The sequence below is a fragment of the Grampus griseus genome, assembly GCF_964374135.1.
Source record: "Grampus griseus genome assembly, chromosome: 7".
Lineage (NCBI taxonomy): Eukaryota > Metazoa > Chordata > Mammalia > Artiodactyla > Delphinidae > Grampus > Grampus griseus.
Window position 1 is genome coordinate 70,992,484 of NC_139001.1, and position 23,350 is coordinate 71,015,833.

General features: G+C 40.1%; 1 protein-coding gene across 5 annotated transcripts in view; it reads left to right on the top strand.

The window, feature by feature from the left end:
* Nucleotides 1-23,350, top strand: part of ITGB6 (integrin subunit beta 6) — a 145,282-nt gene that overhangs the window by 63,798 nt on the left and 58,134 nt on the right. For all 5 annotated transcript variants that reach the window (XM_082658836.1, XM_082658835.1, XM_082658839.1 and 2 more), the window contains 3 exons: nucleotides 3,908-4,073; nucleotides 5,333-5,494; nucleotides 8,576-8,671. In XM_082658836.1, coding sequence (XP_082514962.1) covers nucleotides 3,908-4,073; nucleotides 5,333-5,494; nucleotides 8,576-8,671 — 424 coding nt within the window. The remainder of the gene's footprint in view (nucleotides 1-3,907; nucleotides 4,074-5,332; nucleotides 5,495-8,575; nucleotides 8,672-23,350) is intronic.

A 23,350-nucleotide genomic window follows, 5' to 3' on the forward strand; every position in this document is an offset into this window, starting at 1 on the left:
GTTTGACCTGAAAAACTCTCTGAAAAGGTGTCAGGGACCTCTGTGGGTCTGCACACCACACTTTTAAAACCTCAGTTTTAATCTAGTCTCTAGTGCTTTTTGAAGTAGCTTGCGTTCTTTATCTTCGTTAGATGGAAAGTCACTAAAACTTCGTTTCACCACGTAAGAAGCCTGAATGGTTTACGTTTTTGAAAGAAGTTTCTCTTATGCTGCTCTCTAAGAAACATCAAGAAAAATCATATTTTCTCCATTTTCCTATTTGTAATGAATTGTAATATGCATTTAAAAATATTTAACAGCACAAAGATAAAATTTTCTCCATCGAACATTTTGAGGGATTTTTTTTTTTAACGTCATTTCACGTTTGATTTGGTGTTTTGTTTTATTTTTGAAGACTTGAAGTGAGGAATTCATTGTAGTTTTGCAAAAGAGATAACTGAACCATGAAATGCTTAGATTTCCTATATGTACACACAAAAAACCATATATGAGTATATAATGTAATTTTTAATAACAAGCCCAAGTGAGAATACAGACAAAAAGAAGAAAATGGAAATCATTTCTAATCCCACTCAAAAAAGATGGTGTTAACCTTTTAGTATATATCATTATAGTCTTACTTTATGAACTTTATTTAAAGTTTTAATAAAAATATAAGTAGCACTTTTTATATTGTGTTTTACAATTTTAAATTTGAATGCATTTTAAATGCAAATCTATTGTTGTCTAGGGACTCAAAATCAAGTTATTCAGCAATGAGTAGTTCCTTCAATTTCTATCTTAGAAAATAACAACCAAATATAAGCATTTGTTGGAGGAAGAACTTTGACCAAAATAGGCAGCCTCCAGTCAAAATTTTCTGGTGTGACCCAGCTCTGACATTCTGCTTTGTTTTAGCTTCATTCATCTCCCAGCACATGAATATGTTTATTGAATTAAATAAATGTATTCCCCTTTCCAAAAGATTAGAGTTCTAGTAAGAACTACATAGCAAATAATTCTAACCAACAAAAATGCAAATCTCTTACCGAAAGATAGGAATACTAGTTCTCTGGCTCCAGAAGATTCTCAAATGCCATTTTTGTACAGTGTGAACAAACACCCCCAAATAAAAGATTAAACGAAACATTTCCAAGACTAATTGGGCTCCAGGGACAATGGTACACTTCACACAATTATATACTTTTTATAAAATACTTTTAATGTAATTTTTACAACAACCTTGTGAAGTAACTATTATTATCACCCTCATTCTAGATAGATAACTATTTAGTCTTTTTATTCTAAATCTAATGGCATTTTCTTCTACCCTGTAGCTGCTTTAAATACTACAGGAGCAATTAGGACAAATGCTACATTATTATCATTTAATAGGTTAACTTTTTTTTTTTTTAATTCCTCATTTCACATTTCAAAATACATTCATCTTTGAAGGGAAAAAATCGACTATATAAAAATTTTTAAGGTATATATCCAAAAACATTGTAAACAAAATTTAAAAACAAACTACAAAGACAAAAGTTTGATACTATTTAGAGATAGAGTTCTTAAAATCATTAGAAAATAAAAGATACCTCATTAAGAAAATGGGACATCTCAGACTGTACCATTCGGTGCTGGCCACCTTTAACCCCCCCTTGTTCTGAAATCTGAGGACGCATCAGATTATGACCTACTTTTTGTGAAAGTCTACTGACAGGAAGTAAATGATTATCCTTGCAGACACCAGCATTCTGGTTCCGGCAGAGCTTCATTTCTCAGTGTAAACAAATCCACAGTCATTCTGACTTATATATATATAGTTGATTCTCATCATTTACAGAAGTCTTGTTCTGTAAATTCTCCTCAACAACTGCATTAGAGAATGCTCTACTAGGGGAGACACAGGGTTAGGTTCCTACGAGCCTCTGGTCACGTTTCACCAACTGAGCAATACATAACTTTGTTTTCTGTGTGTTTCTATTTAAAGACATCTTATTTAATACATATTGTGGATTTATTAATGTTGAAATCGCAGCCAACAGCACTGTAACTCATGCCAGAATAAAGTTTAGCTAACATGTGTATTTTTCCCATAAGACACATCAAAGTCTTCCTGCACTTAGGAATACCAGACAGCACTTCAACACTACACTTGGGGGCCACTCTAAACAGCAAAATTACCCCAAAATCACAAAAATGCAAAAAAAAAAAAAAAACCATGGCACCAGATAGACCACAAAAAGGACATTTGTTTACAGTATGACAGCTGGAACAAGAAGGCTGTCTTATTTGACCTCAGCTGGAAACATATGTATCATATCAGGTGACTCAACTTTTTTTTTTTTGGCTGTATTGGGTCTTCGTTGCTGTGCATGGGCTTTTTCTAGTTGCGGCGAGCAGGGGCTACTCTTCCCCACGGTGCGTGGGCTTCTCATTGTGGTGGCTTCTCCTCTTGCGGAGCACGGGCTCCAGGTGCATGGACCTCAGTAGCTGTGCCCTGTGGACTCTAGAGCGCAGGCTCAGTAGTTGTGGCGCACGGGCTTGGTTGCTCCGCGACATGTGGGATCTTCCCGGACCAGGGCTCAAACCCATGTCCCCTGCGTTGGCAGTCAGATTCTTAACCACTGCGCCACCAGGGAAGCCCGACTCAGCTTTTTTGTCACTGTGCATGTACACGAATGACAGAGAAAGGACTGATTTGGGAGTTACAAATACATTTTAGCAATATGGATTTTCAAAGATATGGAATCTGTAAATAATGAGAATTGACTGTATACCTCAGGCAGATGACTATGGTGAAAAAGAGCCTACTCCTCAAAGATGCATCAGCTCCTTGTATGCTGACAAGACAGGCTGTTGAACTTGCAAAGATGCTCACCTAAGTCAGCCAGCTCTCCTCAGAAGCATACCACAGCCTCACTGGGGGCTACTCCTTTTTGTCTCTGTGCTTCTACACCTATGTTTCTCAAACTTTGGAATGCATCAGGAAGACTTGGCTCAACACAGGTCTCTGAGTCCACACCTAACATTTCCGATTCAGCAGGTCCGGAGTCATACCCCAGATTTTGCATTTATAACAAGTTCCCATGTGATGCTCACGTGGCTGGTCCAGGGACCACACTTTGAGAATCTCTGCTCTATGTTATTTATCTCTACTTTACAAAGGAAAACCTAAAGCTCAGAAGGGTTGAGTAACTTGCCCAAAGTCTCATGCACAGCTACTAGCTGGCTTTCAGAATAAAATGTGGCTGATTCAGGATTAGCAATTTCTGTTCTACTGTGATGTCTTTAGGGCAGATCTCATCCTAACATGGCATTTTCCTCACAGGTAAACTGTTTTTAGTGGTGGTTTTACCCCAGGCTTGTCCACAATAGTCTGTTCTATCACAATAAAGTTGGGCTCTAGAATCAAGAGCCTTGCTCTGATTTTCAGGCCCTGGGCAGGCCGGACTGAGCAGAGGACGGAGTAGACAGGTTCCTCTCTCAGTCTTGCTACAGGGAGACTCATCCTTGGTGACAGTTTAAGCTATCAAAATACAAAGGAATTGTTGTCATCATGTAAACTTAATGGTGGATTTTGGTTGAGAGGCAATAGAAGGTAGTGATTACACACACACACACACACACACACACACACACACACACAAACACACACGGGGAGTCTGATCACCTGATTATCTGTTTTCTGTGTCTGAACCAATGCAAGACACACAGCAAGCTCTAAGTGTTAGCTAATGTGGCCAATTTGGAAGGGCTGGGTGGGAGACGATGAAAACAACCTTAACAGTGAGACTCACAGCCAAGTTACGGAGTCGGGCACTTTAGAAAAATGCATCTTCATTGAAGGAAATGCTGTTAGGCTATTAAACCCATTCATTGTGTGTTGCATCATATTTCAAGAACATTTTACATCTTCCTTTTGCAGTAGTATTCCATACATTTGTTTACCTACATTTGGATTCAAGCACATTTTGCCGTTGACAAATGATGCAGAAAGATTCAATGAAATTGTGAAGAATCAGAAAATTTCTGCTAATATTGACACCCCAGAAGGTGGATTTGATGCAATTATGCAAGCTGCTGTATGTAAGGTATGCTGAGGGGAGCAGTGTTTCATTCTGTTGACACAAATTTCATCTCTTGTGAACAAATCTCCTTTGAAAAGCTTAGCTAACTTTATCTTTCCTTTAATCACCATATTTCTACAACAGCTACTTAAAATTTTGTACATTTTTTAATTCCATCATGTTGAAATGGGGACAATTTTTTATGCCTAATATTCAAATAGTCTAATAACATTGTAGTACAGTTGGGAAAAATTGGTTAAAAGAATAGTCATGTATGATTAATTTTCAAAGATCCAAATCATATTCATTAGTTTTTGAATCAACCATGGTGAAAAAAAAGAAAAAAACAAAGACAGCAATTAACGAAAAAAAAGTAAAAATGCTCTGATTCAGAATAAACGTCTACATATGATCAGCTATCTATTGTTTCGAACAACAAAATAAGCATCAGAAGCCACAGTGTCTCTACAACAATGCAAGAGTACCTCTCCTCCTTGACAATCAAACTCATACCCATGGGAACGATTCCCCTGTCTTCAGATGACAGTCTTCATGGAAAATATCAGGAAACAGATAGGGCCGAAGGTCCTAGAATGTGGGAGGGCCAAAGAATTAAGGAAGGAAGGAAAAAGATAAGGTACCATGGGGCAGCTACGATGAGCTTCTGTCCAACTAGTTCCTTGACTAATCTTAATTAAAGGGGAGAGCTCTGCAAAGAGACAGAAAACAGACCATCTTAATTAACAGTACTCTGCAGTCATACTTTGATAAGCAGTTTTTATCCTTGTATTATGTTTAGAATTTTTGGATGATATCAGTAGAAAGAGAAATAGGTGCCTACAGGTTGGGTGAAATTTTAATAAAACAGGCTTACTTCGGGTCCATTCTGTATTGCATTCTTACTAGCTCTGCTTCAGCTTGGATTTGGGATAATCTATGACCTCCCTCACTCCCTTCTGTCATTTTTCTGGTAAATTGAAAACTGGACAGTAAAAATAATTAACTGTGTAAATGTCAAGATCAACTGGATACTGATTGTAGTGGAACCATTTTTTCTGAAGCATAAATCACCTGAAAATGTAATCCAGGATAAAACAAAGGTCACAGAATTTCATGTTTTTAATATGTTAATATTACCAACTCACAATAGATGAAACAGTCTAAAATAGATCGAGCAGCAATATATATTTTAATAATCTGAATGTGTCCAAGCATAACTGATCCACTCTCAATAAACGTCCGCCCCTCTCCCATACAAGCTAAATGCTTCTCTCTCACTGCAGGAAAAAATTGGCTGGCGTAATGACTCCCTCCATCTCCTGGTCTTTGTGAGCGATGCCGATTCTCATTTTGGAATGGACAGCAAACTGGCAGGCATTGTCATTCCTAACGATGGGCTCTGTCACTTGGACAGCAAGAATGAATACTCCATGTCAACAGTCTTGGTGTGTAACCTATACTCTACACTGTTTTCAGGGCTACAAGTAGGCGAACGGAGCAACAATTGCTGTAATACATAGCAGAGTAACCCACCCTTGGTAGAAGCAGTGCACATTTTCTGATTTGAGATTAACACATTGGCCTTTCTCCATCCTCATCGCCCTTAGAGGTCCCCTCGAGAGCACAGATGGGCGGTGGCAATGTGGGATAAGTTCAGATTTGCTATAGTACGAATGATCCCAGAACCTCCCCAATTTTTCAAAGAGCCCGAGGCCAGCAAAATATAATACAGTCAGCTCATTCTGTTTGAACCATAGCCCTGGAAAGGAAGGCTCAGACCAGAACAGTAGTCACCTAGGAGTTGTTTCAAATGATGGTCCCAGAGTCATGCTGCCTCCATAATTCCATGTTTTCATGGACCCTGGGACTCCCTGGGAAACCACTAGTCAGGTGCTGCTCGGTTGGTGCTTATTAAATCTGGCTTATTTTCGTCATTTAAAAAATGCTCGTGACATTCAAAAAAAGAAAAAACACTTGACTTTTGTAAAACAAGGTAAAAATTTCAGAGCTCTTTTGATGTACATGATCTCATTTGATCCTCACCAGAACCCTATGTGTCTAATTGTTTCCCTTGAACAGACCGTGAGGCTGCCACGCTGGTGCATGTGTCCTTCCCTCTGTCTGCAATGCCCTTTCCTCCAAGGCTGCTGAGAAACTCTTACTGATCTTTTAAAACCCAGCTCGATCATGACTGCTCCGGGGACGGGGAGGACCCTGTCTGACCTCCACTGGGCCCCAAAGCGATCATCTCTCCCCTGGCTCTTATACATAGATGGCTTCTTGGCCATTGCCATACGAAAATGTGCTTGTTGGTTTCTGTCTGTCTTTAACATACATCCTCAGTACCAGAACTGGTTTATTATCTCTATTTGCTGACAGCACAGTGCCTGGAGCACACTAAAAATAGAATTGAATTATGAAGCAGAAACCTGGAAAGGTCATATTATCCCCATTTAACACTTGGGGAAAAAATGGTACAGAGAATTTATGTGACTTTTGAAAATGACAATGCTGTAGAAGTGTGTGTAGGTGAGAGAAAGAAAGAGGGAAGAGAACCCAGGATTCTGATATCAGATTGGAAAAACTATCCTCTAAAAAGAAAAGACTTTAGTGAGATAATGTACAGAAACGCTTACTACAGCGTTGGCTATTAGTTTAAAAAATCTAATGGTTCATGAATTATCTGCTATCATTTCTTGACCTAAATTTCTAAACTTCAACATGGCTGTTTCTACCTAACTTTTGATCAATAGTGTTCACCAAATTTATATATTTTTAATTGTATCGGTTGTCCTTCCATATTAAAGGATTAGTGAGGGTAGCCACATTTTGTCTTTTAGCCAATGAGGGGTAATAAACCGTGAGAAGTGGATCCCTTTTTTGTTACTTTTTTCTTGCAACTATTCAAATGCCCCATAATAGACATCTCAGAAAAAAGCAAGATCACAGAAGCAAATACTGCCTGTTGCCTAATATGACCTTCTCCTGTAATACACGTTCAAGTGATTCTTATTAAGTTGCTACAATGCACAGAGCCGTGGGCTATTTCCCTGCCTGCAACATAGCCCCCGGGTCCTCTGAGCACTTTCTATGCTCTCAACACTGGGCCAGGCTCCTGGGGCCGCAAAATAACAGGACATGATCCCTGGCCTTGAGGAACTTAGAATATAATTGTGGGAATTAAACCAAAAGATCTGGATCAAATAGAAAACCATATTCACCCGCCTATGGAGGGCTACGTGGTACCATCCTGGCTACACAGGCACAGCAGTTGAAAGTTTGGAGAACATCTGGAGATAAGTAGGGACCAGCGTTGGAGGACCTCAGGCTTAAGGTTGAAGGATACTTAATATTTGGGCAATTGAAACACAGAAACTGAGAATGTCAGACTCAGAAAGCTTTATAGATAGTACCTGGATTCTGCTAATATCCACTAATAAAAATCCAAATGGGATAGAAAGCACGCATTACACAGCCAGATTTGCAGTTGGGTAACTGACCTGAGTATCTTAGGCAAAACTATACTTTTCCCTCAACTTTAATTTTGTGGCTGAAGACAAAAATATTCCGGAAGCGCTGAGAATATATGAACACACCACATTCGTGTGCAAGAAGGCTTATTCGTCAGTGTTCCTGCACTTTGGCTTACTGCAGTCATAAGCAACATGGTATTCTTAGTTCCCTTGTTTGCAGGCCACTCCCTCATTTGAGGGTATTTTTACACATTATTCACATTTGGAGTCATACGCCAGGCAAATGTGCTCCAGGTTTTCCAGGCTTGGAAAGTAAAGGTCATCTGCAAATATGATAATTAATGACTTTATATTTTAAAGTACTTGTATCACTCAGGAATGAATGTATCAATGGAACAGAAGTAAATTGAATACAATGGCTTTTCAATTGCCCTGTAAAAATATTGCAGCATCCCATAAAACCAATTCGTGACATCAAAAAGGCAGTAAGACCAAATTGGAGAACTGGTACAGGAATATCTCAAGTCAGAGGGATTTAGGAGTGGCAGTGTGTGCTTCCTCAGCAGGTTGGTCCTTCCGCAACCCTCATCCCGCCCTATCCAATTCCAGTCAGAGTTTCAGAGCTGCAAGAGTCACCTCCCTCACCTTCATCATAGTCATGGTCCCTCTCTCAATTCTAACATTCCCTCCAATATTTACCTGCAGGCAAGTGGCACTTAGAAAAAGACATGTATCTCTACCCTTGAAAAGATGACACACTGTAAGTCTTTAGATAAATTTAGTGATCTCCTTGGAAGTGACAGATCATAATACACCACGTTGACAGGCACCGACTCTAAGGAATTAAATCAACTTACAATAGCTAGGAAACAATTACTAAACCAATTAAGAAAATAATGCTAATTGTGTATTTGTTTACTTGGAGTGATAGACACAGTAATGCCTGTGAGAATTGAAAATGCCAAACTCAGTAAGATATCTTTGAAAGAGATATTCCTTTATTTTACATATTTTTGTTAAGAAGATACTTAAAATCTTTGTGTTCAATTTTAGGAATATCCAACAATTGGACAACTCATTGATAAACTGGTGCAAAATAACGTATTATTGATCTTTGCTGTAACCCAAGAACAAGTTCATTTGTATGAGGTAAGCAAACATGATTTGGGAAATTCCTTCAGGGAGATTATTGGACATGAAACTTTAACTCTGAATTTAATACATGGGAGGCCAATAGGTAATCATTAACACGTACCAGATATACTGGACACTGGCAAAGTGGATTCAGTTACTGTTTGCAATTCAAATTATAAACACAGAGGTGCAGCAGAGAGTGGAGGACAGATATGGTGGGATAAGGAAGAAACAGTTATGGAAATGAAAAGTTGGAAGAGAGTCCCAATAAACACAGGACCACCTATCTAATGGAAAATCAATCTATCTTCCCTTGAGCTCTTTCATCTGATAAGGAGAGTTAACAGTGAGCAGAGAAAATTATGAGAATGGGAGGAGACTTGACTTAAATCTCTGACATTTGCAAATTCGATACATAGAAAATACACAAGTAGAGATACAACTCAAACTATTGAGAAGTGAAAAGTTGAAAGAAAAAAATTTGTTAAACCCTGGGCCAAAAGATAATTTCTCCCTTAAAGTAGTTGGATTTGCAGTTCAGGTTTTTGAATGGAAGCACGAATGGCAGAAAGGAAATTGTTTTGTTAGATGAAAAAAATGTTCATAAATCACTGCATACACAGTAAAACACATATTACAAGTGCAAAAGTTTTCTGTGGCTTCTTTCCAGCCTCAGAAAAACAATATGTCAAAATGCCATGCATTGGGGTACTAGCAAATGATCTATTATTCCTCATGGGCAGTTTCACAGAGGAGGAATCTCCAGCCTGAGTCCTAGAAAATGTTGAGAAAATATGTGTCCGTTAAATCGTCTGTACCTTCTATGCAGAAGCTTCAAATACTCCTAAATTCAAAGTCGGGTCTCCCATTCCTTTTGAAAGGACCTCTTAACTCGCTTGGTGAATTTACAGAGCTCAGGAAACACTGAGATTATTTCACAGAAGGCTTTGATTAAATGCCACTCACTGCTCAGGACGGTACAATCCATGAACTTGCATCAAGTTCTGTAGAAAGGATCCAGGAGGAGATCCTATCTTGCATTTTTAATGAGAGGAGGGTATTGTACTCCAGGTGAGACTGCCTTCTGCTGAAAACGAAGGAAGTCCCTTGCAATCTAGCTACATACTCGAGGGCTTTGTTCTACTCAGAGACCATGTGGGTTCACCTGATCTAGGCATATTCTTAAGGCTTTTTAGTATGTGATACTCGTTTCCAGTGGTTTTAAGTAGTAGAGTTGCAGTAAAGATTTTTTAAAAGTACCCCAAATACAATAGTGAGTCTATTCTGCCTTTGATTCGTAAGGCTAGAGTGAGAGGACCCTGGGGGTCACCACACCTCCTCCAAAGCAAGGCTCCTTGTTTAGGTAGGGGAGGAGAAGTTGCACAAAGTTTTCTTAAAAGAGGGATCTGGGAAACACGATTGATGACCACGAATAGAGACACCCATAACTCACTTTGGTAATAGTCTTTAAGACACAACTCATTCAAATGCCTCCTCAAAATTGCTATTAAAAAGACAGAGCAAGGTGAAAAATAGCTCTGTGGCAAAACAGAATCTGTCAGATTTAAACAGGTTGCATCCACGGTTCCCTGTTGCAAAGGAAATGATCATTTCCAAGGAAAACACCAGATTAGAGCCTGCCTCTAACGTAACAGCAGGACATTTATTTTGCCTGCCTACTAATCTCATTAGGAGGTGAATTTATGTTCCGTTGTGACCTGTGGTTTTACCATCTAGGCTCCACTAAATTCAAAGGGACATTTGCAGGGAGCCATGCAGTGGACCAGGCCAGCAGCCCGCTCTGTGACTCTGATCCTTTCATTATTTTATTTTCATTCTGATGGACTCATCATTTCCTCTGCATTAGTGGGAGTAGACGGCAGCCTGGTCTAAAGATAATGACAGCAGCATTGCACTTCCCTGAAGGTTTTGCACAGCATGAAAATGCTGGTTTCTTGTTTTATTGATAATGGAAACTGAAAATAGACCAGTAATGGCTTGGGTTGCCTTTCCATTTAAATCTCTTAGAAGGAGCCCTATGTGTGCAGGAGCCCTATGTGACCTGATGTTTGGATAGCTGTGATAGAGGCAGCATAACGACCAAAGAATCACTGAAAAATAAAACCAGTGATAGGATAAATAAAGCAACTAAGTGGTTGGATCTAATGGAAATTCCAGGAGGCAAACTGTTTGCCCCAGTTCTGTGTTAAGCACAGTTATGTACACACACCCGGGACAGGAGCTAGGTCAGGTTCAATGGTGCCCATCTTGCAGCAAATAAAGAGTTATGTTGCCCGTTCATGGAACGCAAGAAAAAATGACTATTTTTTAAAATAATTTTGGTAAGATGCCTTGGACTGCCCAGGTGTGTATGTTGCCGTACTTTGTGGTAACAGAGATGAACAAACAATGGAAAGGCTACAGTGAGCAGTTTTGCCTCCTGTTCATTATGACTGCAGTGTGTGCCCCAGACTCCAGCAAACAGATGATTTTGAACAAACTTATTATCATGGATAGTTTCCTGTTTGTCCAATTACAGGGTTCAAAAGATAATGATAGATAATAGACTGAGTAGTAGGTAGTATATTACATTCAACTGCTAAATACCATTTTGAATCAGGATTCAATTACCCAAGCTTTAAAAAAAAATTTTTTTATCTCCTCTGCTGTTTTCAAATATTTACTGTTAATTTACATCAATTTAGTATCAGGCTACTAAGCCCCAACTGTCTAATTTGACTAGTCTTTCCTTGCTAATGAGAGACTGAGAGAAAAGCAATTAAATTAGCATTTTTTACTACATTGTCAAATCCTGTTATTAATCACCTGGGATTATTTGCAAGACTTTAAAATATCCCATTATCTTTCAAAATGTCTACCTCTGGCTGGAAAAGATGAGTTTTATGACGTTAATTGTTATTGTATATATATGTAATAATAATTGTATGACCTGGTGTTTATGATGTAATGTTGAAACACCACTTAGAAAGTAAACAAGATGTATTGGTAAAAGACACTTCACTAACATCTGTGGCCACTAATTGATGTCCCTGTGGTTATTAGGACAGAATGATGGGTCTAAAGCATGGGGACAGGGGCCCAAGCAGGTTGTTCTACCAACAAAAAGGCCCTCCCCTCTGGAGGTAAAAAATCTTCTATTATTAACTCTGTAAAGAGCATGGTGGGTCTCGCTCATCTTTCTGTTTAGGCCAATTCTCAATACAAAGTAGATTCTCAGTAAATATTTGTTGAATGAATTAAAAAACAAAAAACTGCAATGCAAGCACTTCATTTTTTCTCAAATGGACTTAAAGTTTCTAAATAGAGATTTGGAGTTTTGTGTGACAAATGCCTGTCAAGGTCAAGGGAGCCCATGTCCAAGAGCAGGTGGGGGAGCCTGACCTACCATTATGGTCTCCTGCAGCCTTGGCTGTTTCTTCTGCACTTGAATCCAGTTGGCACTAGAGAGGAAAGGAACACTCTGCCATCAGCCTTGGGATCACCCTGTTGGATAAGCTCCAGAGCCTTCTTCCTAGTCTTTAAAAGGAAAACCCGAGTGATTAACCACTTGACGGTCATTAATCCAAAAACAAAGGCTGCTGCAATATGCTATGAGCCTGATGTTTCAGAAGTGTGGCTTCTGAAATTGTTTACCATATACAAGTTTCAGTTTTTCAGGAATCAAAAACCCAGTTTTTATTTCACCCTTTCTTTCCTTTTTCTCCTCATCTTTTGAGCTTTTCACCATAGCAAGGGAACTGAAAGGAGGCAGAGAAATTAGGGAGGGAGATAAAACAATAATTGGACCCTTTTGCTATTTGTAGCCTGTTCTATTATTGTTTTGCTTTATAATGTTTACTGTTGGAAAAGACCAAAACAATTTTTTCCAGTGAGAATCCCTTTATCTCTCGGATCGGTTTTTACTGAATAAAAGGACAGGAGTGGATGACCTCCAGCTTTGGTAGTCAATGATTCTGGACCTGGAGGGGGCGCAAATCACCATAAATTCCAATGATTTACACACGGATAAAGTATAGTTAGCTGTAATATAGCTAATTTTAGGGCACGGTCTAAAAAGTTGTTCTTTATCTATGAACTCCACCCTGTAATTATGGGAATTCCAAATTTATACTTTTAATGAAAATGAAATCATGTAGGAATTAAAAAGAGAACTTCTGGATTACGAGAAACGTCCATGGAGTTAATAAATTGCTCTCAATTCAAGTGTAATGGAAAAGGATTTTGATTTCTCTTTATTCGCTGGTATCTGAGAATAAAGACCAAGGAGAGCCAGCTGCCTGCACTTTCCTCATTAATAAAAACACCTCTCAGAGAGGGAGATTTTGGAAAAAACAAACTCGTGTCCTCAGATTATCAGGGCAAAGTGGTTGGAAGTATTTTCCAGACTAATTAATAAACCATAAACACGAAAAATCATCAGTAGTTACACCCTAGGTTACACAGAGTACTTTTCTTCTAAAGAACACAAGGACTCATCATCCAGAAAATAAACACACAGAAAAAAAGATACAAATTTATAGTCAGGGTCTTAATGAGATGCCTTCTTAGGCCAACCCATGTAGAAATATAAAATGAGATTTCATCAATACTAGGCCTAAATATTTCAAGATTTACATAATACCCAGAATGTCTAACATCATTAGAACCAGGGTGCTATTGACCATAGTCTTCATTCATTCATTCATTTATCAAACATCCATGAGCCAGGCCAGGGTTGGTGACTAGAGAGAAGAAGACACAGTGTCTGCCTCAAGAGCATTAGCAGACTTGTAAGCCAATGATTTACCTAAAGGTTAGAGGTTATTTTAGAGGTTATATTCTAGAGACCCCAAGGCAGAGTTTTCCTGAGGGGCCAGAGTTTTCACATCTGTCAATGTTTTTACTCTTTTCTATTCACCATTTTTATTAGAAGGGGCAGCAAATTAATCGGCAATCTTAAAACTACCTTCGATGCTGAGGGTATCCCAGTGCTGGCCCTTCACTTTATAGAGGTGGAAAGTGAGGGCCAGAGAGAATCAGCAACTATGACCATGAGAATAATAGGGAAGGTTTGCTGAGGGCTTATTAGGTGGCAGCTGGGGTTAACTATTTTAACTCACTTTATCTTTTAATCTCCTTTTTAGCACCCCCAAAAATCCAAAAGCAAGTTGCATGTGAGAGCCAGGATTTGAGCCCAGACAGTTTGAGTCAACAGCCCCAACAGTGAGTTAAGTCACAACTGAACTTGAGTTTCTGCAGTGAAAGAGCAGGCCCATTCCTAACCGTTAGGCCAACAGAGAAGCAGCCTTTTCACAAAGTAACCGGCTTTTGAAAGTCATTGAACAGTAAGAGCACAGAGCCCACGGGAGCAGCAGAGCATTCGCTGCAAACGGCAGAGTCCTTCAAGGCCAGTAAACACTGGATTTTACTTACTCTTGCTGTTAACTTAGACAAATAGAGCCATCTGAATATGTGTGGACTTGAAAAGAGACACATCTGGATTCTGCCTTGTGTGATATTTAAGTCCTGAGCGGTAAGAACGGGTCCCACAGTTAGGGAGCTTATGCCATTGGCCAACCGACCAAAAATAGCTAGTCTCTAAGGTGACCGTTATCGAGGTTTCGGCCAAAGGGGGAATAGGGGACACATGGTCTGACACAGGCTGTAGGCCTCTTATGATGATACCATTCAAGCACATGGAAAAATAGAGTAACACAATGAACACCCACGTACCTCCTGCCCAGCTTTCTCCAATCTTAACACTTTGCCACTATATTTGCTTCCGATATTTTACAGAAATAAAACATTTCAGATCCAGTTGCCTGCTGTGTAACTGCCCACCTCCCTCTTTCCTTCCATAGAAGTAACCAGTATCCTGAACTTAGTGTTTATCATTCCCATGTTTATTATGTGAAGCATTAAAACATATGTCTACCCATAACTAATTACGTAGTTTGGGCTCACAAGTTTAATTTCATGCTGTATGTATTATTTCCATAGTTTGCTTTTGGACTCAATGTTATGTTTGGGGTTTTTTTTTAAATGATGGTAAAATATACCCAACATAAAATTTACCATTTTATAGGTTAAGCATATAGTTCTGTGGCATTAAGTACATTCACATTGTGGTGCTCAAAGTTACGTTTTTGAGGCTTATCTGTGGAAACACTTAGAGCTCTTGTTTACTCTGTTCCCCTGCTATACATATTTCATTACGTGTATTTACTGTAGCATGTTCATTTGTGCCTGAGGGCTTCAGATCATTTCCAATCCTGCAGCATTACAATTGTTGCAGCCATGCACATCCTTGCAGGCATGTTCTCTGTTGAGGATCCATGTCTGGAAGTGAAGCCCCTGGGTCACAGGGGAGTGGCATCCTCAACCCCCCTGGGTGTATCCAAGTTGCTTTCCAAAGTGGTTGTATCACTTAGTTACTCTCCTACCAAAAACATGGGACTGTTGAAAAAAAAAACCCCAAAAAACAAAAAAGAAAAACCACACATTAAATTACTCTTTTTCTGATGATAAAATTAATACATTATTTAAAAAAAAAGAGGGAGATACAGAAAAGCACAATGAAGAAAATAAAGATCACTCATAAACTCACTACTTAGGCACAGCTAACCATTCTTGACATTTTAGAATGTCTTCTCTTTTGTTTTTACGTGCATTTACATGTTTTAACATAATTGGTATCAGATTGTACATATTAAGTATGTTCAAATTTTTGGAATGTGTTTATATATTTACAGTCTTAAAAAGGCATAAAAATTAAGTTGCACTTAGTTATATGTCGAACAACCACTTTCATTAATAAGAATAGCATTAGATGAAATCAGGGTCATTCTGCAGAATTCTGAATCTGTGGTTGCCAGACTTAGAGGGTGTGTGTTTTAAAATAAAAGCAAACTTGCTGCCCACCCCTAGCAGCCCCAGAACATCTAGAATTACTACACCTTTACCTACCAGGTCACGTTTTTACATATTCCAATGATACTTGGTTACTTTTTTATACATTCATGCAACATGTTTAATAGGACCAACAAATTATTTCTAGTAACCCCTTTTCTTATCCCTGAAAGTGCCCTACTGGTGAGGACTCTGACATCTGTGAACAAACTCAGCTCCTTCAAAGGCTCTTCTCCATGCTGCAAAGTGCTCAAAGCTGTGTACCTACACTTCCCTTCCTAGGAGGGTCCACAGTGTGAGGGGACTCAGTTACCTATCTATCCCCAGAAGCCTTTCCTATGGCCGCAGGTGGCCACTCTCTATCTGTGAGGCTGGACCAAATTACAGCTATGATTAAAGGAAGCTCACCCCTTCTTGGACCAGCATGCAGAGTTTAACTGTACCCATGCATTCTCCACACGGCACAGCCTTTCACACAATTACAGAGGACATCAAGGCACAAGGGACAAGTTAAACTGACAGCTCCCAAACATAAGAGAAATTTGAGAGTATTATATGTTTTAACTTTATGGCTCATTATCTGAAAGAGCTCAAACTAGGCTACAGCGGGGCCACTGTTAGTTACAACATTGTTCAGTATCTTGTTGCCCTTACGGTCTTGAATCTTCAAAAAGTAATCAGAAAATTTTTGAAACAGAAAATTTTGTTGAGCTTGAACAATTTGGGCACATTTTATTCACTAATTCAGGGGTTGGCATACTTCTTCTATAGGGTTGCCAGATTTAGCACATAAAAATACAGGATGTCCAATTAAATTTGAATTTCTAAACAGCAAATAATTTTTTATGTTTTAGTATGTTCATGCAATATTTGGGCCACATACTAAAAGCTTTGAAAGAATTACTAAGAAAAATGGAACAGAGAGTACAGCAATGGGGAATAATGGAAGAGGAGAGTGTAAGACCTTACTTCCATAGGATCTTCAGGGAAGACCCTTTTTAAGAAGTGATGAATAAAGCAGCAACCTGAAGGTTAAGAGCAGTCAAGAGGAGAAGGAGTGTGCAAAGGCCCTGAGGTAGCAAAGTACTCAGTGCTCAGTGTGTTTGACAAACTGAAAAGAGGTTTGTCAGCCTGATGTGAGCTGGGGTAGAAGGGGATGGAGTGGGAAAGGTAGGCTAAAACAAGACCCCCCGGTCTTAGTGCTATTCCATGGATAGAAGGCATTCAAAACCACCACTTTTGTTGTTGAGTAGAAAATAGATGTCACAGGTGTATTACAAACTGAGGACCCCATATGGGTTACAGGTGTATAGTTTTAAAAACATAACACCTTTATTTTCCAAATTGCCAGAGCTATTCCTGGAAGCATCCTCTTGACAACAAGAATGGTGTGGACCAGACATTCTTAAACTTTGGCGCTCATTAGAATCATCTAAGAAGCTTTCTAAAAAATCCAAGGCCCAGGTCACACCCTGATCCAATTAAATCAGTATCTCGGGGGCTGAGACCCAGGCATCAGTATTTCTAAAAATCTCCCTTGGTGTCTCCAAGCACCCAGGGAGGCTGTTAAAATATAGACTCTGATTTAGGAGGTCTGGGCCGAGGCCTGAGATTTTGCATTTTTTTCTTTTCTTTTTTTTTTATTGAGGTATAATTGACATATAACATTATGTTCGTTTTGTCTGTACAACATAACAATTCAATATTTGTATACACAGCCCAAAGAGATCACCACAATAAGTCTAGTTACCGCCTGGCATCACACTGTTGCAACATTTTTTTCTTGTGATGGGAACTTTTAAGATTTACTATCTTAGCAACTTTCAAATATGCAATACAGTATTATTAACTATAGTTACCATGCTGTACATTACGTCCCATGACTTATTTTATAACTGAAAGTTTATACCTTTGGATTCCTTCACTCATGTCACTCCCACTTCCTGCCCCCACCCTCACCTCCCCACCCCTGGCAACCACCAATCTGTTCCCTGAATCTATGAACTTGGCTTTTTTGTTTGTTTATTTTGTTCTGATTTGATTAGTTTTGTTTGTTTTTAGATTCCATGTGTAAGTGAAATCATATGGTATTTGTCTTTCTCTGTCTGACTTGTTTAACTTAGCATAATGCCCTCAAGGTCCATTCTTGTAGCAAATGGCAAGATTCCTTTCATTTTCATCACTGAGTAATATTCCATTGTATATGTATACAATGTCTTCTTTATCCGTTCAGCCATTGATGGGCCCTTAGGTTGCTTCCATATCTTGGCTATTTGTAATAATGCGGCAATGAAAATGGAGTGCATGTATCTTTTCAAATTAGTGTTTTCATTTTCTTTGGATAAATACCCAGAAGTGGAATTGCTGGATCATATGATAGAAATAAACCTACTCATGTGTGGTCAATCAATCTATAATGAAGGAGGCAAGAATATACAATGGGAAAAGGACCATCTCTTCAATAAACGGTGCTGGGAAAACTGGACATCCAAGTGTGAAAGGATGAAACTAGACCACTATCTTCCACAATACACAAAAATTAACTCAAAATGGATTAAAGACTTAAATGTAAAACCTAAGACTATAAAACTCCTAGAAGAAAACATAGGTGGTAAGCTCCTCTTGACATCAGTCTTGGCAGTAATTGTTTGGATCTGACTCCAAAGGCAAAGGCAAAGTCAACAAAAGTTAAACTGAATAAGTGGGACTACATCAAACTAAAACACCTCTGCACAGCAAGGGAAACCATCAACAAAATGAAAAGGCAACCAAAGAATAGGAGAAAATATTTGCAACCCGATAAAGGGTTAATAACCAAAATATACAAAAAACTCATACAATTCAATAGTTTTAAAAACATCTGATTTTAAAATGGACAGGGGGCTTCCCTGGTGGCGCAGTAGTTGAGAATCTGCCTGCCAATGGAGGGGACGGGTTCGTGCCCCGGTCCGGGAAGATCCCACATGCCGCGGAGCGGCTGGGCCCATGAGGCCATGGCCGCTGAGCCTGCGCGTCCGGAGCCTGTGCTCCGCAACGGGAGAGGCCACAACAGTGAGAGGCCCGCGTACCACAAAAAAAAAAAAAAAAAAAGGCAGGGTAATCTTATTAAGAGACGATCTGAAGTATCTTCAGGAACAAATACTCAGTGTAGACCCTTTGTTCTCAGCCTCCATTCTCCAGTGCCTCTCTGTGCAATTGTTTGTCTCAGAACAGTCACGCACGGTGGGCCATTTGTCTTCCCTTATCGCACTGTGACTGCTGCCGAGCACTCGTTCAGCTGTGCGCTGCAGCTTCTCGGCTGACAAGATAATTACATTCCAGGGCAGACTGGGAGAAAGACAGGGAGTGCTCAAAAGTTCCGAAGCCGACTACCTAGTCATCGCTGGTACAGACTTCAAGATCAAGCACCTGATCTAATTAGCACACCCCCATCGCTGCCGGTCTGACTGTGGAATGCTGACAATTAAAAGCCTGAAGGCAAAGCCGATATCAGGCAACCCAGAGACAGACATTCACGCTACCTAGTGCCAGAAACAATTACATATTCTTTTTGGAATCTTGGGAGTCCTAGTAACACAGTCAAGCCTGGGGGTAAACTTTTGCATAATATCGGGGGCCCTGCGTTTACCGATAATGAACAGGAGAATAAAACCTCACAAAAATGAAAGACCTCACGGGAAGAAAGCCTACTGATTACCTTCAGAAGGACTTATTTCAGCCAACCCAGCCGGCCCCCAGCTCTGGAAGAAGCACACTTCCTGACAAAAGCGGGCTTTCACCTGCAAAGAGCTGTTTTACTTTGACCAGATAAAAAGTACAGTACAGTCCCCCAGGAAAAAAAAATGTTTTTGCCTCTATGGTTTCACGACTTCTTACGTTTCTTTCAAGATGTAGCCTTTCAATGTGAAAGTGATTACGGACACAAAGCTTTTTCTTCCTTTCTTTTTGCTTTGAGTAGGAAAGTGTTCTATAATCTCTAAACCCCTATATATATATAAATACCAGGCATTATTACCTTAACTTTCCAATGAGACCCCCCCCCACCCCGCCATGGCTGTTGGCATTTGCACAGTGAGCACGTAGAGCCCAGTGAGTGCTTGCTTTAAAGTCAAGACCTGTTTCTACCACTTATTAGCCCTGTGACCAGGCAAGGTACTCACTTTTCCAGGTAAAACGAAGGCTTAAAATCTTTAAAGGTTAGGGACTTCCCTGGTGGCACAGTGGTTAAGAATCCGCCTGCCAATGCAGGGGACACCGGTTCGAGCCCTGGTCCGGGAAGATCCCACATGCCACAGAGCAACTAAGCCCGTGCATCACAACTACTGAGCCTGCGCTCTACAGCTACTGAAGCCCGTGCACCTAGAGCCTGTGCTCCGTAACAAGAGAAGTCACCACAATGAGAAGTCTGCACACAGCAACGAAGAGTAGCCCCCGCTCATCACAACTAGAGAAAAGCCTGCGTGCAGCAACGAAGACCCAATGCAGCCAAAAATAAGTAGAATAAATAAATCAAAAACTATATATCGGGCTTCCCTGGTGGTGCAGTGGTTGAGAGTCCGCCTGCCAATGCAGGGGACACGGGTTCGTGCCCCGGTCCGGGAAGATCCCACATGCCCGCGGAGCGACTGGGCCCGTGAGCCATGGCCGCTGAGCCTGCGCGTCCGGAGCCTGTGCTTCGCAGCGGGAGAGGCCACAACAGTAAGAGGCCCGCGTACCACAAAAAAAAAAAAAAAAAAAAAAAATTTAGCAAAAAAATATTTAGTAAGTATAGTTAAAGAACAAGAACAGTGACGTTGGTTAATCATATAATGTTGAAAATAAACGGCGCTAAGCATAAAATCCCTCCACATCAGTGAGGCTCCATAGAAAGAGTTAAGCAAGCACAAAGCCTAAAGAGAAGAAGCAGGTTGCTCTAAATATTTGGTTTTACAAATTCTTTATTAAAATGCTACTAGCAGATATGCGGCCAGTTGACTTCCGACTTCCCCCCCTCTGACGAGGCACATGAGAAGTGTGGTCTGTGTAAAATGGTGGCTGACAGGTCTGAGGTGGCGAGGAACCCATGATGCTATAGCAGAAATGTCACCAGAGGAGGACATGAGGGCACGTTCGAGTCACCATCCAAGGCAAAAACCCAATCACAATGCCCAGCAAGGATACAGCCAATAATAAACTGTATCCCAGAACAGAGCCAGACTCTGAACCTGGAGGTGAGAGTGAACCCAACAGGAAGTGCAGTCAAAGCAGGAATGAAGGCCCCATCGGCAGCTGTCTCTTCCATGGGGAGAACAGCAGTATAGCACCAAGAGCAGCCTAGAGGCTGCCAAGGTCCTCAACCTGAGTCTCTTTAAAGAGAAAACCAACCAACAGCCGGTCTACGGCTACCTGGGGCTGCAGGTATGTGGGGCTGCGGCTCCCCTGCCCTCAGCCCAGCAGGGGTGCACCCCTGATTTCTGGCAGCCGGACGCCCAGAGGCCCTGAACTTAGAGACGCTCTCTGAGAGGAACCTGAAGTGTGCAGGTGTGAATCCAGGTACTATCTTCTGAAGCCTTCGACGCCTGCCCGCTAAATCACGGTCTGTCCACTTCTGATCCTCTAGCCTTGACAAACAGGAGATTTCTAGGGAGCAAATGCAGACTGTTGGACAAATACAAAATCTTTTTTGAGGTTGGGGCAATGTGAACGAAAAACTAGGCCTTGATGAAAGAAGTTAAGGAAATGAAGGTGAACAGAAAAAGCCAAGCTTGCAAACACGAGTGAGAAAAGCAACCTCAGAAACTCCTGGGTGGCATGGTGGGGAGGAAAGGGAGAAAATCCATAATTAAGATAATCCATGGACAGAGAACAGGGAACGTAAGCCCAAGAAATTCAAGTCCAAGCATAGGAGTTTGCATTTCTACTCAGCTCATGCCACGTCGCGTCTTCAGAGCTCATCATTTCTAATACCCAAGAGTTCTCTTTTCCGGTCACACTGCTATAATTGATCACACCCAGGCATGCAAAATCATCCTTTTTCTAACATTAAACATGTTTAATCAGGACAATTTATAATAACACTTTAGGGCTTTAGTGACAGAAATGAATTTGACACATGATATTTACAGTAATCATAATACTACAAGATTTAAAGTGTAATGTTTTTACAGTGTTAGATCAAGAAGCCAAATTGTCCATGTTCTTAGTTAGTTATTTGCAGTGCTTTTGGGGGGAATCAGCATCCAGAAATTAATTAATAGTCTTCCTCTCCACAATGGTCAGTGTCATCCTGGGTACTTCTCCTACATGCCAACTCCTTTGTACCCTCACTCTGGTGACGATCAACAAATGTGATTAATGGTAAACCACTCGTCCTAGTAGCCAAATGTCACACCACATGCAGGATCGTAATTATGCTTTAGGAATTAGATGGATTTGGCTTTGTTAACCAAGAATGAACCCAGAATCTGGAGGCCCCTTGAACCATTGCATCTGGAAAATACCCATTATGTCTTGGCCTGGGGGATATCAGGACATTTTTCAAGGATAGCAGTTTCATGCAAAGCTAAGGACCTTGAAATTCCTTTTCAAAAGGCTCTAAACCTTTCTTTGTCAAACTCTAAAGTTTCCCTCTGCCTTCTCTTCTGGAACCAGTCAAATTTACACACATTCCAGCTCCACTTGAGTGAAATTCAAGTTCCCATTTAGGTATTTGCTGTTAACCACAGCTCTCACGCTTCATGGCCCTTTTGACATGTGTTTATTTGAAAAGTGAGTCGATGAACCAGTGCCTTCCTCGTATTTGACAAGTTCTATCTGACTTGGGGACCCACCTCAATAGGCAGTGACGGAGGGGCCCAAAGTAACGGGAGGGATGTTACCTGGATTATTATCCACAGCCCCTTCAATAATAAAACACAGTGTCAAGGCGGATGGACGACTGACACTTTTCTAACAGTTCAGCTTTCCAGCAACTTCAAACTTAAACACAATTATGAATGGTGAAATAAGTAGAACATTGCAAAACTCACAAATTAAAACCAAAGCCCATTTTTCCATAAATGAGGAGTAGAAGGTTTGGATTTGAGCCGGGTGCCCACCTCTTGCAAGTGCCCGGGACCTCCCAAAACATGTTGGTGTTCCCACATCACCCTGGCTTCATTTGTTCCTCCCTTGGGTTCCCCTTATCCTGATTTATTTACTTACTATCATGATTATTAATTCTGATTTAGTTTTGTGCATTTTCTAAACTACTTAAATCTTCTTTGGAATAAGATATGATATCATTATGCTTGAACTTTAGGAGATGCCCTAAATTCTTCACTCAAAGCTTAGTTTTCTTTTTTTGCCTACAACTGTGATAAATTCGGTCATCGGATTTCACAATACATGGAAACTTTAGAAGAGAACAGCTGACAAAATGAGTGATCGTTTCTTCTTGATGTAGCACGGCATATTAAGCCTACTGAATTGATGTTGGTGAATGCAAGAGCAAATGAATAAATGAGTGAATTGGTAGGCGAGTGATACCTTACAGCTTAACAAGGAGAAGACAGAAACTAAAAACAAATAAATGAAACGAAAGCATAGCAGTTGGGGTCCACTTGGTAAGGATGTGATCTATCTGCAAATTCTACGGATAGAAGCCTTTGACGATTATAGAGTTATAGTTAATATTGATATGTATGACTATTTCTTCAAGGAAAAAGTCAAGGTATGCTTGAATGTCTTTATTTGTGAAGACAAGAATGTGTCCTGTACGTTTTCGAAAACTTTCTGTTTGAAAATAAAGTTTTAAAACATAAAACT